At 49.3% G+C, this 16497-nt stretch overlaps 1 protein-coding gene and 1 long non-coding RNA gene across 2 annotated transcripts; both read right to left on the bottom strand.

Annotated features, from left to right (window-relative positions):
• Positions 1-961: 961 nt before the first annotated feature.
• LOC136993200 (uncharacterized) lies at positions 962-3072 on the bottom strand. Its single transcript, XR_010885433.1, has 3 exons — positions 2946-3072; positions 1851-2086; positions 962-1070 (listed from the first exon to the last, which is right to left on the bottom strand). It is a non-coding gene; the product is annotated as an uncharacterized lncRNA (long non-coding RNA).
• A 4314-nt stretch (positions 3073-7386) lies between these two features.
• LOC136993213 (ankyrin repeat domain-containing protein 20B-like) lies at positions 7387-15837 on the bottom strand. Its single transcript, XM_067303634.1, has 12 exons — positions 15623-15837; positions 14209-14323; positions 13789-13962; positions 13590-13696; positions 12706-12843; positions 12267-12415; positions 10881-10951; positions 10410-10463; positions 9136-9288; positions 8537-8709; positions 8246-8339; positions 7387-7431 (listed from the first exon to the last, which is right to left on the bottom strand). The coding sequence occupies exons 1-12, from the start codon at positions 15835-15837 to the stop codon at positions 7387-7389; spliced, it is 1488 nt and encodes a 495-aa protein (XP_067159735.1).
• Positions 15838-16497: the final 660 nt, after the last annotated feature.

The following is a 16497-nucleotide window of genomic DNA, read 5'->3' as shown; positions in this document are numbered from 1 at the left end:
TGAGGAACATACTATCGCATACACTGCTAGCTATGGAGCACACTTTGGCCAGAGGCATTGCCAAGGTTGCAGCATTGCTGCCAAATTAGAGCTGAAAGGAGTTTCCAAGGGGCAGTCAGTTTTAACTGTGCAACTACACAGTATTCATCCGTGAAAAGGAAGACCAAATGAATTAATAATATATAGCAGGAACTCCTAAAAAGAAACGTGTCCTAGGCCTAGCACAAATCCTTCACGACAGTATAGAGTGAGAAGTTAAACAATTGTACTTATATCATTCTTCTTTTTTGAAGCATCCATTTGTTGATATTAATGTACTAGAACACCTTCCAGTGAAGAAGGCACTAGAATGAGGATCAGTGAGGAAGGAAAATGTGCCTTAAAGACATCTATTGGGCTTTTACACTCATCATAAAGTTATCAATTTAAAATAGGTTACCTACTTTTAATCTAGAGAATTTCTAATGACCTGTAATAAATATGTCGACTGGGAGCTTCCCATGCAACAGCATTCTTTATCACTTTTTCTCTTTTAAAAGAATACAGTTATAAAAATCACTAAGTAGATGCAAATAATTTTTGGTCTGTGAGCACTCTTGAATTTTGTACAACCCAGGTGACTAAAATACTTTGCCCCTACCCCACATACTTGTGTATTATCTGGATGACAAGCAGCTGTTTTAGCAGATTAGACTGCATGTCTTGGAACTAGAAATGGATGCTGATCTTCAGTTCAGAAGTGTAACCTTGCTTACTGATATTCTTTAGAAGTAGTTTAGAATCACATTTAAAGAAAAAAAAAACAAAAAAACCACCTTACCTTAGCCACATAGGCTTCAACTCTATTTCTTGATGATAAAGCATTCCCAGTTGGGCTCACGAAGCTTCCTCCAAGACTAAGACTTCTATTCAGTGCCAAATTGTTGCCGAGATGTCCCAGCTGAGTTGAATACAGAACTGGGCTTGCAGTCAGACCTCCTCCACTGACAATGCTGCTTGCAATTAAAGATCTGCTTCTATGGCGCTCGTTAAGGAGTTTAGCATTGGCTTCTGCTAGTCTCTCATTAGCTCTGTGAAAAATTCAGAAGCGTGCATGAAATATTTTTGGTAATGCTTTCAGAAAGTTATTTTCCAGGTCTTAGACTATTATTAGACTTCTGAAAATGGAAGGGCTTACGAGGGTCCAAAAAGAGAACCTAATCTGATCTGGAGTTTTTGAAGAGCCTACTTCCAAGAAGTCAGACTACCTGTAGGGAGCAGCAAGAGTCACCAATACTTAGGGCTTTTCAGGATCAGAGCTTCAAAACAATCAATGCCATCTATTTACATGACTTTTTCCTGAACAGTAGTCGCTCTGGGCTATCCTCCGCTTCCCAATGTAAACTCAAACCAAAGATGCGCTGCTAAAATGGAAGACAAAAAGATTCTTTTGCTCCACAGAATCAACTTCTGTTCTCCGAAGGGCCTCTTCTTATTCAAGCATTTATAGTTGGAGGACAACAGGACAGAACATGAATTTTTTCTTTTTCGCTGTATATAGAAGAAGAATAGGCTATTACAGATTGGCCGGAAGGCTGACTAGGAAAACACAGATAACTTCAGAAATCCTCTACAAAGGCATGATCGGTTGTGTTACTGCTGGAACACCAAAGAGAAAGGAAGACAGTCCTAAATACAGGGAAGGGTCTTAGCTTACTTTCTTCATAAATATGCCATCTTAGACTTACAACCAGCGTACTGACCAGATGTAGAAGAGAGATTTTAGGAGGAAAATTCATGACAAAAAAGTAGTATCCTATTACTTGTTCCAAAAAAAAAAAAAAAAAAAAAAAAAGTGTAGACTTACTTACCTTTCTAGTTTATTTGCTAGGCACCTTCTAATTTTTACTTCTTCCAAATAGAGTTCTTTGTACTTTCCCACTTCTGCCTGTGTGGATTTTTTTTGAAAAATATTGTCTTGTTGTGTATTTTTTATTCTATCCAATTCTGATTCCAGATCTCTAATTCTGTGCTTTAGCTGGTTTCTCAATGAGGCATGATGACTGGCTCTTATTTGTTCTAATCTGTCCTGCGAGGCTGCCTGCGTCTGAAGCGGACAATACAATTTCAACAACCAGAAAGAAAAAGGGATCAATTTCACACAACCTATCTAAAGAGCACAGCCTTACTCAGAAGGCACAACTGTGCCTCCTCACTACCATCAACAATCAAGGAAGAAAGCAAACCATCACATTATTTCATTTGCAAAGACTGAAAGAAACCTGCTCTTACCACTGTTATTAATCAAAGCTATTATTGAAAGAACACTATCCCTGTAGGACAGGGCATACACAAAATAATTCCTCACTGAAATTACAAGAGCCTCTCAAAAAAGGAAAGCAACTTCAGTGACTTCTTTTCTGAGCACTTTTCCCCGCAGAATGACAAAGTAGCACCCGTATGCCTGGCCACACAAATGCTGAGTTGAAATGGCCATTCAACAGCTTTCTGAAGACAAAAAGAGCCCATGTCCCCATGCTCTCCTGTGCTACCTGTGATCTCCCTGGACTCAATTCTGCAGCCAAGGGGATAACACAAAATAATGCCAATTCCTCACAACAGACAGCCAAAACGAGAAGACAAGATGGTGATTCCCCCAGTGAACTGCAAAAAATGGAAATCTGCCTTTGGCGGGCCTTTGACTCAAGGACCTGCAGACGCCACTGGAAGGCAATCAAAGAGCATGCCCAATCTTTCATACACACGTATTGCACATGCACGCGCATGAAAGCATTTCTGTGCAACTGCTTTCCCTTCTCCCATTTTTCTTCAGGAAAGGCAGAAGTATAGCGCTAACAGAGAGAACCAGATACCGAAGGTAAAATACTAAAAGGTGACAACAACAACAAAGTCACATAATGTAGACTACATTATGTGACTACATACTAAATGATAAATACATTTACCTGCAGAAACAGGTTAACTTCTTGTAGTTTTTGTCTTAACTCTTGCCCAGCTCTTTCTTCAGTCTCTTTTTTATATTGTTCTATTTGGTTGTGATCCACTACATTAGTCTCTAAACGATGTTTGAGGTTAGACACCTCTTCTTTCAGGTGGCATTCGCTCTTCTCCAGCTTCTCCTGATTCCAGCGCATAGAAGGCAACTCTTCTCCTAGATCCTGATTTCTTGCTTCTAGCTGCATGGATTTTTTAGACTCTATCTCCAGCTGTCGGGAAAGTTCACCAACCTGTGGTCAGAAAAAAACAAAACAAAACAAAAACCACAGACATCTCAAGTTACTCACTTCTGTGAAAATCCATGAAATGTCTCCATCGAGACTGGAGTTGTCATCTGCTGACTTGGTATTTAAACCAAAGGAAAGCACATCTTTTAAATGATTTCTGATAGCACTGCTCAGGTTCCCATCCTTTCTCAGTTCTGCAGCAACAGCTCACAAACCAACAAATACCTCACCTAGACAGCACAGACTAGCAGCATTTCACCCATGTGGACAGGCTGAAAAGTACCAGGGCTTTTCTTTAACGAGCGCCTCGTATGCTCACAGAAAATCAAATACACATATACCTAGCCACCTTCTCCTTTCATCAGAAACACCACATCATGTTTCAGGGGCTTCTTCACATGCTTGTCAGAGTCAGAGCTTCAATACAGAACTTGCAACAAACAGATACTCTTCTTTCCATTACGCCGAAAGCTTCATAAATAGTGCTTCAGAAAGTACCTTTTCAAGTTGAGGAGGAAGGCATATTCCCTCTGGATCAAAGTGGTAGTTCGTTTTCAAGAATTTTTTAGGAAGTACCAGATTTTCAATAGGCCCCAAAGATCAAGTAAAACTCTGTCTTCCTCTCCGCGGAAATGTACTTTTTCTATATGTATTGAACATATACCCATCATGTCCTTGCCTTTTGTAAATAACAAACCAAACCAAACCTAAGCTAACCAACCTAACCTAACCTAACCTGGAAATACAGCATAGCAAACGCTTCAAAGAGCCACCAACAGCAGAAATTTTAGATTCATTCCTAAATTGCCTAAACATAATCCCCATCATTCAGAAGCAACTGTTCTAACAGCAAAGAAGCCACATAAATACTACTAGCCCTATTACTAAAAATGCACCACCGCAAAGGCACTTGACTCATTCTACAACAGTATCTTATAAAACTAACATCTCTAAAACACAGGGCTTTAACAACAAATCTGAACTTAAACAATTAGGGGGAAGGCAGATAAAGGTTACATGCTACTGAGCAAAAATGCATATATATTTATGAGAACAGGATAGCCAGAGCAACTTCAAAAGCACTTCTCTGAATTCCTTTTCCAGGTGCCTAAGAGTCAGAAAGATGGGCTGAAACAGGTACTAGTGAACAATAAGGTATGAAACTCCTGTGTCACATTGGTACCTCCCACCCTCAGAAGCAATGACAATTTAGAAGAGCAAAACGTGAACCGTCTCCTAGTCAACTGATACAGAAGACAGGGCACAAGAAATGACCTTGAACAAAGCCAACTTCACACAGTTGTTAGATTTATGATGCTTTTATTTACCTTTCTTCCAGAGAAAGAATTCATCCCTCAGGCCTAGAAGGTGCTGCCAGGGCTCCAAACACAGGAGTTTGGCTGACTCCGTACAGGGCTGACTTACATAGTGCAGCTGTACTGGAAGAGCTGCGAGAGACCACAGCAGAGGCTCGGCCCCTCAGAGCTCAGGAGCTGCTCTGAAGTTAGGCTCTTGTCCTCGGTCTCTGCCTGAGCTACGCTGGGGCCAGGTCTGTGCCTGGCCATGTTGCTCTTGACCCTGACCCTGACATGGGGACTTGACTTCCTGGCCTGACTGCGGACCTGCACATCCCTACGCACCACCCTGGGGCTCTTGGCTAACCCTGCTTACTGTCACCAGACCTGCTCTACTCTTCTTGCTCGGGTTCACAGGTTGCCCAGAAAGGTGGTGTAGTCTCCCTCCTCGAAGATATTCAAAAGCTGTCTGGATGGGGTCGTGGGCAGTATGCTCTAGGTGGCCCTGCCTGAGCAGGGGAGTTGAACTAGACGATCTCCAGAGGTCCCTTCCAACCTCTACCGCTCTGTGATTCTGTCCTCTGGGACCGTGCCCCGCGCAAGGAGGCTGCGGCCCCCACCTGCCTTGCTGCAGCCCTTGGCTCCAGGTTCACCCTCCCTTTGCGCGCCAGTCTGCCCTTTTTCTGCCTTCACGGAGACTGCCCTGCACATGAAGGTGTCATTTTTACCCACAGTGATAACTACATAGGCATCCATCATTATTTTCTACTACGGAAGATGAAATGTGGAGAAGTCAAGTCCGTTTTGAAATACGGCCAACAGATAATTAACAACACGGAAAGAAGCAAGGAAAAGAATAAAACAGTATAAAAAAAGAAAAAATAAGCTTACCTTTGTTCTTAATCTAGTGACTTCACTGACCATTTCAGAATACCTGTTCTTCATTTCTCCCTGGGAACCAAATTGGGACTCGCTCTCTTGCATCTCCTGCACCTTCAGTTTCTTCATAGCTGTTTTCAGAAGCTTCTTGAACCTGCACAGCAAATTAGTAAGGAAAATAAGAAGCAAAAAGACAACTGGCCTCTTTCACATATGCTTATGTAAATAGCATGGACAGGGCTTACTTCATCTTTAACGTGCTCTATAGATCAGGAATTGCTAACAAAGAAAAAAGAGGGGAGAGAGGGGGAAAATTTGGTCCCACAGTGTCTTGGAAGGTTAAAATTTTACCTCAAAACAGAAATAAGGGACTTATTCCTTCTCTCCTTCCCAAGCTGACTGCAGGCAGCCTGCATTTGCAATGACTTTCGCATCTATTTAAAACCATACACTCATATACAGAAGCCACTTGCAAAAATCCAACGCAAGGCTTGAATTTGTGAACAGTTAGGTACTCATAGTTTTAGGGTCAAGTTAAATAAAGCGCAACACCCAGCTTATCCAATATCTCTTGCAAGTGCTAAAAAGCTGTACCTGTTGCATTCTTTCTGCAGTTCAATGTTTCGTTTCATTGCTTGGTCCAGACGGACTCCTACTAGTCGTTTCAATTCTATCAGTGCTTTCGCTTCCTTTCTTTCAGTCTCACACTTCCAAAAAATAGAAAAAAAAATTGACACACACAACTCAGTAATGGTATCTATATGCAATATGTGCAGATAGCATCCTTCACAAAGAAGCTGTAGGGTATCTCTATGCACTAGCCAAGGTCTGCAGAACTCCAGGGGACAGAATTCCTACGCAAAATTCAGCACTTCAGTCTTCACATCAAACAGGCCAATACCCAGGGACAGAAATAGATGTCCTCCTCCCAAAATGAAGACCACCCTCTACTAGGAGCTCATGGGGGAAAGGCGGAAAAGACCCTGGAGAACTTTCCTGAGGGTCAGAAGAGGACAAGAGAGAATCCAAGGAAAGAACTAGGGGACTTCAGCCTTGCTCCGTATGCTAAACCGATAGCAGACAACACCGGGAGCTCTCCCCACAAGAGAAGCACCCAGAGATTTCACAAAAATACCCAACTGCTTTTATTACTTTCCAGTATGACCTCCCAAATCACAAGTTAACAAGAGCCTGAACTGCGGGGTTAAAATGAAAACCTGAAACTGTAAGAACTCGACAAAAAAGTAACACTGTTCTCCTGGGTATTTGTTAGGTGCCTGGAGAATTTTCTAGGCTCACCTGTTCCAAGAGCTCAGCCTTTTCCCTTTCAAGCTGAGCAAGGCGATCTTCAAGTTGGGATTGTGATTTCAGTTCCTCCTCCCACGTACTGCATGGATCTTTTGCTGTCACAGACAGCACATTCTGCTTTTGCATCTGTGAAAGCAACAGCACCAAAAGAGAAACCAAAGTAGCTGGAAACACAAGTTACTTCCTTTTCAGCCACACGTGACAATTCAAAGCATCAGTACTGACCTACTGTCAGACAAACTTCACTTAAGAAAAGAGAAATGCAGTATTTGGGCCTGAGAGACCTGCCTTATTTGTCACTCCCAAATGCAATATAAAGCAGTAACTTAAACAGAAACATGGCTAAGGCTCTCCTCTACCACTTAATGGTTAAGGTTAATGTAGAGTGCAAAACACACCCAGGAAACATAACCAAGAACAACACTGGCAGCTGGTGGAAAGAATGAATGCTCTGCATATGACAGGGTGAGTTTACAAATCAGGGGGATAAGACGACACACAGAGAAAATCTCCCTATGACATCTGATGGCCTGAAGAGGTTGGTGTAAGGGACGAGACCCAAACAACTGCACTGTGAGCCCGAACCTTGCCCCAAAAGAAGGTTCCTGAAATGGGAGAAAGCCCCAGAAAGTCATGGGGAGGGGCCTGGTGTCACCTCTCTTGACTGACTGGTGTCTCAGTCACTCCTGGAACCGGGGCAAGGGAAGGTTCCGGAAGCCCAGGAACTGGGGCAATAAATAGGGCCATGCAGGAGCCTGGGGCGGGTGCTTTACACCAAACACCCCTGTTGGCAGGTCCGATGCTGGATCCAGGACTGGTGATCTCCCTATCTCTTTATTTCTTTCTCTCTTTTTTTCTTCTCTTAAAGTTGTTAAGCAACGCAAAGCCTACCTTGGTTTAGATATAATTGTGAGAGGGCCAATGTTTGTAGGATATTTGTTCCTTTAAGGTTGAGGTTCACACCTGTCTCATAAAGCCCCATAGCTCGGGTAGATATAATTGTGAGAGGGCCAACGTTTGCAGGATATTTGTTCCATTAAAGTTGATGCTTATGTAAGGACCTCGAGTGTTATCTCGCCTTAGTCCACACCGAAGGGGATTTGCGAATGTGAGTCACTCCCCCTCTCCCTTTTTTGGAGGTGGGACGTGACATATTAAATTGGTGTCACGGACAGGATTCCCTCAGTGTTGGAAGGTCCTTGGGGATACCAACTCTCCACCCGGTGAGCGTGGGTGGGGAGAGCTGGGAAGTGACCGCTCAGCGATAAGCCAGGAGAGGTTCGAGCAGTGGCAAGCCATGGCTGCCCGGAAAATGCCGGCGCTTGACTGCTCCCGTGATGTCGAGAAGTTGAAGGAATATAAGGCATGCCCTTCCCCACCAGGAATGCCATGGGCCGATATCAGTTGGCACGATCCGAAAGCTGTAGTGGGTAGAATTACCATACAGGAAGATCTCTTCTGAAAACTTCCCCGCATGCATGCATACATACATAACTTGGCTCAGTAGCTCATGAAAAAGGAAGGTCATGACTAGCTTACAGAGGCAGAGCCGTGCAGCTCTTTCTGAAGAACTGCGAGGCTATCGTTGTGTTGTTGGGCTCTGCCTTCCAGGCTGGCGTTTGCAAGTTCAAGCCTTGAAAAGAAACAGAGGTCTCGTTATGGGAACCCACAAGAGCACAAATACCGACACGACCGCGTGAAAGAATGTAATCTAAAGCAAAAGCCTCTCTCAAAATCACATATTGACTTGCTGTGATGCAGCAAGGCAATCCTGTTGTTTTTCCACCGGCCCAGAAAGCGAAGCCTTGCTTTACTGCAACAGCCCCTTACTGTCCCACTCGTTCTTCCAGGTCTTTTAGGCTAACAGCTCCCGAGGAGGCTCCCAGAAGGCCTTGCAGTTGCTGGGAAGAGGCTGCCACTTCTCTTTGCTTATTTTCCAGGGCTGTCTTCAAATCCTGAACACAACGCTCAGACTGAACACGCTGCTCTTCCGACTCCTGCAACTGTAAAACCACAACCAGGACCCACGGTAGTCAGCTGCGTTTCCATACGGACAAGTCGACTGCTTTGACTCTCAAGTCAGCTCTCCAAAACCCTGTTGCTTCATCCTCTTTCATACTGGCCTCTCCCATCCCCATCTTGATTGCCTACAAGCGGCCTTAAGCACTGCCACAACATCAGCTCTTACTGGCAAGGGAACCAGCTGGCTTCTGCATGTTTCAAATTACAGTACCCTGCACGCCAGAAGAGGAAGAGCAGGTCATTGGCTTCAAGGTTCCACCGCCTTCACGGGTTATGACAGGGTATAATTACTGACTTGCTCAGATCCCCCAGCACTTGTTCTCAGAATACTGCTTTGTCCTTTTTCCTCATTTACAGGGAAAAACAACGTTGTCACAGTCATTAACGTAGTTACAGGCTTTGCCTACCTTGGCTTTAACCCTGTCCAGTTCCTCCTGCAACTGCAATTTGCCTTCCTTCAGCTCACTGCAACAAAGCTTTGTAACTTCAAGCAAAGCTTCGGGAAGTGACTGCTTTTCGAGAGCATCGGCTACCTCCTCCTGCAGCTCTCCAGCCATAGCCTAAGGAAAGATTGCTATGTGAGCATGAAGAAGAGGGCAGGAATGTGGAATGTGTCCTCCTTTTCACTATAGTTTCACTGCAGATATTACTCTCATCATCAAAGCCAGGGCTTCCTACTTCCAGCCCGTGCCTTTCATCCTTAATTCTGCAATACATCTGACGAGCCAGTCAAGAGTTCACAGGACTGAAGAAGTCTGCCGCCTGATATGCGCAAGGACTCATATGCTCAAGGCTGCAGACTAGAAGAGCTAACAGGACTAAAGAACTCTGCCGCCTGACAAGGCCGAGGAATCTGCACGGACACACAGGGAGGGGAGAAGCGAAACAGAGGTGTTGTGGTCTTGCCTCGCTAGCAGGGTCCTTCCAAGCAGACAAACAGTCCCATGATTATGAAACTCGCAAGTCAGCAAAGGCAGTGTTTGCCCAGAGCCCCAGCTGTATAAAAAGAGACTTGGCACCTAAGAGAGTTTGAGCAGGGACGGGAACGTGACCTGACCATCCTCTCCGGCTGCACCGTGAGCATTCCCCCCCCCCCCCCCTTTTCCTGGGAGGATGGGTTAAGGTAACTCCTCGAGCTTGAGAGTCCTCTCACTAAGAGAGTGAGCAAGAAAGCTTTCAAGTAGGGAGAAGCAGTGCTTCCAATTACTAGCGCAGTAACTGATGCTTTCGGGTTATCCTTTCTAAATCGGTAATCGCATTATTTTAATGGATGTTACTAATCTAAGAGCTTGCGTGAGGGAGTAAACAATTTTTTTTATTACGTTACTGTCTCAGTTGTTACTATCCAACCTTCATAGCGTGACAACATCTAAAGTATGTTTGGAATCCGCTACTCTCTGCAGTCTCCCTCCTGCGCTCACTTGGGAATAACAGCTCGCTTTACGCTAACATCTTCACAGCTCTTTAACACAGTCACCTGTCCGTCATACTGAAAATCTGTTTGCGTTGCAGCTGCCTTATGTCCGGCACGCTTTCCTCTCTCATTTGCAGACACCTGGGTGAGCGAGAACACAGACAAGCACAGAGTGGGGCAAGGAATCTCCAGAAACACTTCAGCATCAATCTGCAGTTTAACTGGTGTCATACCCAAGCGTGACTGGGATCAGCGCTTAAGCATTACCTGCTGTTTCACTGCTGCTTCTGCACTCAGGCAGGACGTCGAGGAATGCAGGCTCTGGAAGCAAAAGAGGCCTTTCAGAACCCAAAACAGGGCTCCGAGCCTACACTGACTGTTTTGTTGTGGTTATTACTTGGCTGCACGGTTCCAAAAACACTCATTTCACTGGCTACTGTGGCAAAGAAGAAACAACCCTTCCAAGCACTTGCAGAACCACAATCTTTACTCTTTCAATATTACACTAGAAATCCCACTCAAAGGCCCGTTGCTATGAGGCCTAGGACATTAGCAGGCCCTAGTCAGTCACAGTGCTGACTGAACAGCTTGCACAGGGCAGAAGCTGCTCAAGTTCACAGGAACAAACGTACGGCGGAAGCGGCCAACGAGGGAACCGAGCCTCATCACTCATGGGGCCCATGTCCAAAGCAAGCTCCCGAGTGCTCCCCCCCACGGGGACCCCGCTGCGCCCCTCACTGAAAGCACCTCGGAGTCCCAGGGAGAGTCGCTGTCTTCCTCCCACTCCACTCCTGCTGCCGACGTAACACCTACAAAGGAAGTAAGAAACGACACGCCATGAGTCCTTCTTTCACTCTGCTGCTCTCCTCCATCAGGCAAGCCCTGCAGCCAAGAGACGGAGAACAGTTCAACTACAGAGGAAAGACAAAGCCGTGTCGTTCAGCCCCAGCCGCACCGCCGTGTTCTCGCCACTTCCCGTGGCCTTCTCTGCAGCAGAAGATGCCCAAGCCCAGCACGGCAGCTCACACGGCTACAACAAACGCCCAACAGATGGTCGGGTAGCATGCAAACCAGGCTCGGGCAGGCCGGAGTCACGGAGTAGGGAGGTTTCGGGGGCATCTCCCCTCCAAACTAGGGCTCCAGAGTTTGGCACTCACAAACACTTTGCACGGTAGAGGAGGAACCCTCAAAGCGCTAGCCAAAACATCCTCACACGCACAGCAAGTCGCCAAGAAACAACGCTCCTTACCTAGCACTACCACAAAACAGCTCCCTCAACTGACATTCGCTACCCTCAACCTTCACCTTACAAAGTATCCGTGGGAAACGTCGTCTCTCACTGTTCAAATATTAATTGACATGATTAATTCTTAGCATGTCAGACCTTCCAATGTCAACAATGCCTTCAAGCGTGCAACACGGACAGTTCTACAGGCCACACTGGAGTGGAACATTCAGGCGAGACAGCACGAACAAAAGCATGCCCCAAACCACTGATTTTTCTCATCATACTGAATTCTCCCCCCCCAAACTAAGTAAGCAAGCAAATTCAACACTGTCCTCATATTTCCTTCTAACGTTCCTAACTGAAAAACTAGCATGGCGCCAAGATGCTATGTGAGCAGACAGTTAGCAAATGCTGGTGCGGGCTGAACAGGATAAGGAGTGACTCAACTGCTGAACTCTTCATACCACACATGCGAGCATACGCCACAGGCAGATTGTTCTCTCTCTCTCTCATTCTCTCTTTGTCCCGTCCCCCTCCACCAACCTGTGGTTGAAAATGCCAGGTACTGCACAGTATTTGTAATTTTTTTTCTTTTTCTTTTCTTTTTTTTTTTTTTTTTAAGAAAAAAGGAAAGCCCCCATCTATAAACATGGGGGATCCAATAGGCAACAACCCTCCGAACGGACGGCTAACACGCTAATTAGAGAAGCGCCCTCACGGCCTTGCAAGGCACGTGTCCAGTCGGCAACACAGAAGCGCATTTACAAAACTGTGTGCGCTACTCCATCCGAGACCTCCACTGAAGTCAGTGGTGAACACGGTAAGCTTCAACAACACAAGCCACCAAAAGAAAAGGCCGTAGGGATTTTCCTCATCAGCTCCTCCACGGATCCTACCTCCGCTGGCCAGAGCGCAGGCACCCAATGCAAAGCCAGCAGCTCCTGCTCCGGGAGGCGTGCTAAGCGCTGGCACGCCCTTTGCGCCGCCTGCAGAAGCTTCTCCCGCCTTTTCCCCGACTGCAGAGTCTACCAGGTGTTGACTAACACTGTATACAGAAAGAAAGGAAACACACTGATTTTCAGACTTTGCATTGCTCAGATGCGAGCTCAGCATCACAAACATGAAACCTAACGGAGCATTTGGGTGGAAGTCGAGGACAATTTCCCAATTTGCACTTGACACGGGAACAATATGTACCAGAAGAGTCCTTTTCGCCCAGCTGCAACAAAGGTCTCCACACACCATTAAACCTTGCTGCTGTTACCAAGCACGCCCATAAACCAACACGGACGTTCGGACAACTTAGCAACTCTAACGGTGACCCAAAGCACCTACCGAGCATGTCCAGAAGTTCTAGCGTAATCCTCCACTGTCCATCCAAGAATGTCTTCCTGGGAAAGATCAGCACCATAGCGAAGAAGAACTTCTATCACGCTCATGTCCCCAGCAGAAGCAGCAAGCATAAGAGGGGTCCTAGAGCATCCAAAAGACGATAGGAAATCTATCGGCCGATACAGACATTTCACTGGCATTATTTGCAGCCCTATTTGCTCCCAAAACAATTACTTCCCCCTTTCCCACAGGCAGAAGGAAAGCAGAGCCAACTACACGGAAGCACAGGAGAACTCAGGTCGGAAGGGGCCTCAGGAGGTCTCTCCGCCTAACACCTCCCCAAAGCACGCTCAGCTACGAGGCCAGACCGGGTTGCTCACGGCTTTACTCGGTCGGTTCTTCAAAGCCGCCAAGGAGGGAGGCTGCACAACCTCCTCGGGCAACCCGTTCCCACGTGTCACTGTCCTCGCAGCCAGCAAGGTTCTCCTCACATCCAGTTGGAACCTCTCTCGTTTCAACGCGTGCCTATTGTCAAAGCAAGTGTCAGGACAGAGAGACAACGCTGCCCGCAAGACAACACTTACCTACCAACCATGCCTGAGTTCTAAAAACCCGCTCCTGCCCAGCAGCAATGCTGGAGAACTAACGGCAACTCCCCTGCCTTGCGGCAACCAGACACAATGCTTTCTGGCAGTCCTGAAGGCAGAAGCCAGCCAGTGAGGCGCAACAGCAGCCAAGCGCAGATCATTTTTCCAAAGTCACGCAGAAGCGACTGCTTCCGTGTGGCTACTTACTTAGGCCTTTTAGAGGCTCACGCCCACGCCTCTCATCAGTCAAGCTTTAAGAATACTCAGGAGACCCACGCCCTGTTTGGACAAGCCCTTCACCTTTCAGACTGATCTCGAGCGTGCACGTCAGCTCCTTTTTTAAGCAGGAACTCCACCATCTTTTCGTGATGTTTGGACACGGCAAGAGCAAGGGGAGTGTATCCCATCTGAAAGCATAAATCCCCTCAGTTAGAAAAACACAGAGAAGTGAAGCAACCTTTTCTTTCCAAGAGCGGCCTTACCCAAACTCTGCGCTTACCTTATTCCGTGCATCAATACGGGCATTGTGCTCCAGTAACTGCCCTGCTAGAGAGGTGTTAGGAGCAATGGCAGCGAGGTGAAGGGCAGTGCTGCCGTTAACATCGGCAAGATTAGGGTCGGCACCGTGCGCTAGCAGAATGGCAACGCATTCTTCTTGCTGGCACTGTACTGCCTGGAAACAACACAGGAAAAAAGGAAACCTTTCCAGCAACTACGTTTCCCTCTGCCACAACTCCCACAGCTTGCCAACCTCGGAAAACAATAACGCGTTCAAAGATTAGGTAACGTTAGGCGCCTATTCGGCACCAAGCACGACACAATCGCCACCCACACCTAGGTCAAGAATCACCCAAGGGAGGGATCGCTCAGTGCATAACTTATAAGCCCTACCTACAGCAGCATCACATACTCCACGTACCTTCATCAGCGGCGATCTCTTGAAATTGTCACGAGGATCCAGCTTGCACTTGTTTCCTACTAAATAGGAAACAACCTCCGAATGCCCGTTAGCGCAAGCAAGATGCAGAGGGGTCCTAAAATTTAAATATACGACGTTAACACCGACAGACACGCACACAGCTGAAGACACCGCTCCTGCCTATGGCACGTGGGTAGGGCCACCCGTTTCCGGTTCCAAAAAACAAACTTAGAAAAAGTTTCTCATTCCTTCAGCCATGACAGCAGTTGCACACCCAAAGCCTGGGGCGGGCTAGGAAAAATGCCCCCCACCCCACCCCACCCCAGCACCCATTTATGAAGACGACGGTCACTCAGCTCCCTGCCTCGTTCCCTGCAAATGGATTCCTGCGCCCAGCCACAGGACTCTTCCTGCACAGCCTCAGGCTTCCGGTGGGAAACTGCTGCCCTCCACGCCTCTGCCCAGGCAACTGGCCACTGCCTCCAACAGCACAACACACACAGCCCAGCAAGGACGACCAAGCCTTGGGCACCTTAAGCCTACGGCAAGGGACCCTCTAGCTTTCGCCAGCATCGCTCACGTGACAACAGCGTGCCAGAGGCTAAGGAGGTGGCTTTTAGAACACCATCGCATCAGCTTTGTGCTGTGCTTTTCGGGAATTCGTGCCTTCTGTCCTTTCCCCGAGCTCACTACTGCAGCAAACGCGAGGACACGCTCGCTCCAAAGCGCCCTCGGTAACACCTAGCAAACCAGCCAGCAGAAACCTTCCCCCACAACACTGCCATGCCCACAGCAACAAAGCAGCACTCTGTCTTGCCGGCAGTCGTAGCTACCCTTCTCCTACAAGCTCGACCACAGAGGAAGCCCTCTCCAAGGCAGCAGAGCTGCCTTTCCAACAGCCCTCGCCAGCTGAAGAAAACGGCACTCCCTCCCTTCCTGGAAGGGCCCTGCCCTGCCCTGCCCTGCCGCGCCGCGCCGCGCCTGGAAGAAAGGCGGCCCTTCAAACTGCCCAGCATCTCCAATCAAACCACCGCAGCCGATGCGGCTACGAAGGAACACGCAACCACCTCCGAAGGGCTGCTGCCACGCACGCAGTACAGGTGACACTGCGGGAGAAGCCGCTCACAAAACCTGCCCCTCGTTTCGCCCTCCTCAGCCGAGCCGAGCCGAGCCGAGCCTCGCGGGCTGCCACCAGGCAAGGAGACCTCTCTGCTCGCAGCAAGGGCCCGCTGGAGCCTCCCAGCTGCGCCACCGCCGCCCCCTCCGCCCGCCGCTGCGGGGCCGCGCCGCAGCCACAGACGCAGCCGCCGCCGCCCGGCCCTCGCGGCCGCCCCTCGCGCCTCCCCCCACGCTCGCGGCGCGGCCCAGAGCCCGGCCGGGCGGGCGCGGGCGCGCGCGGCGCCGCCCCCCTCACCGCTTCGCCTTGTCCTGCCTGTCGATGCCGAGTCTCCGCAGCCACCACGGCCGCCGCACCCGTGCCAGGTCGCCGCTGGCGGCCGCGCGGTGCAGCTTGCCCAGCTCCTTCTCGCGGAGCTCGGAGGCGGCGCCGACGCAGGGCAGGGAAGTGCCGCCGGACGGCGACGGCGGCGGCCCCTGCCCCTTGCTGAAGAGCCCGAAGAGCCTCTTCATGCTGCGGCGGGGACGGGACGCGGCCCGGCACGGGCACGGCCCCACGGACACGGCCCCGCCTCGCGCGGGGGCAGAGGAGCCGAGCGCCGGCCAGTGGCCGCGGCCCGGGACAGCTGCTGCGGGGCTGCGCCCCGGCGGGCTGCGGGGCCGCGGGCTCGGAGCCCCCGGGCCGGGGGCAGAGGCGCGGGCTGAGAGCAGGGACGCAGCAAGGCTGCCAGCGAGGCACGCGCCGTCGCTCCGGCAGCGGCGGCCACAGCACTGAGAGCAACCGCCTCCAGAGGCCGCGCGGGCGCCGCGATGCGCAACGGCCACGGCGAGGTTGCGCGGCGGCGTCACAGAGCGGAGCGGGGGGGCCGCTGCGCGCCTGCGCAGTACCGCCGGGGCCAGGGCCGGGGCCGGGGCCGGGGCCGGGGCCGGGGCCTCCCTCCCCAAAGGCAGCGCCTTTGCTTGCATCCAGGCGACTCGCCAGGAGGAGAGGAGATGCAGCCTCCTTTCAGGGAGGTGGAAGTTCACCAGCGAAAACGCCCTCCCTCATGAGACTCCGCAGCCTCCCAAGCCCCCGCGCACTCGCGGCTCCCTCGAATATCAGCTCGGCCTCTCAGCCTGCCCGCCGTCCGTGCCCAGGCGCCTCCTACGCGCCGGCTAGCCCAGCTTGCCGTT

The sequence above is a fragment of the Apteryx mantelli genome, chromosome 12, assembly GCF_036417845.1.
Source record: "Apteryx mantelli isolate bAptMan1 chromosome 12, bAptMan1.hap1, whole genome shotgun sequence".
NCBI classification, from domain to species: domain Eukaryota; kingdom Metazoa; phylum Chordata; class Aves; order Apterygiformes; family Apterygidae; genus Apteryx; species Apteryx mantelli.
This window is presented reverse-complemented; position numbering and strand designations above follow the sequence as displayed.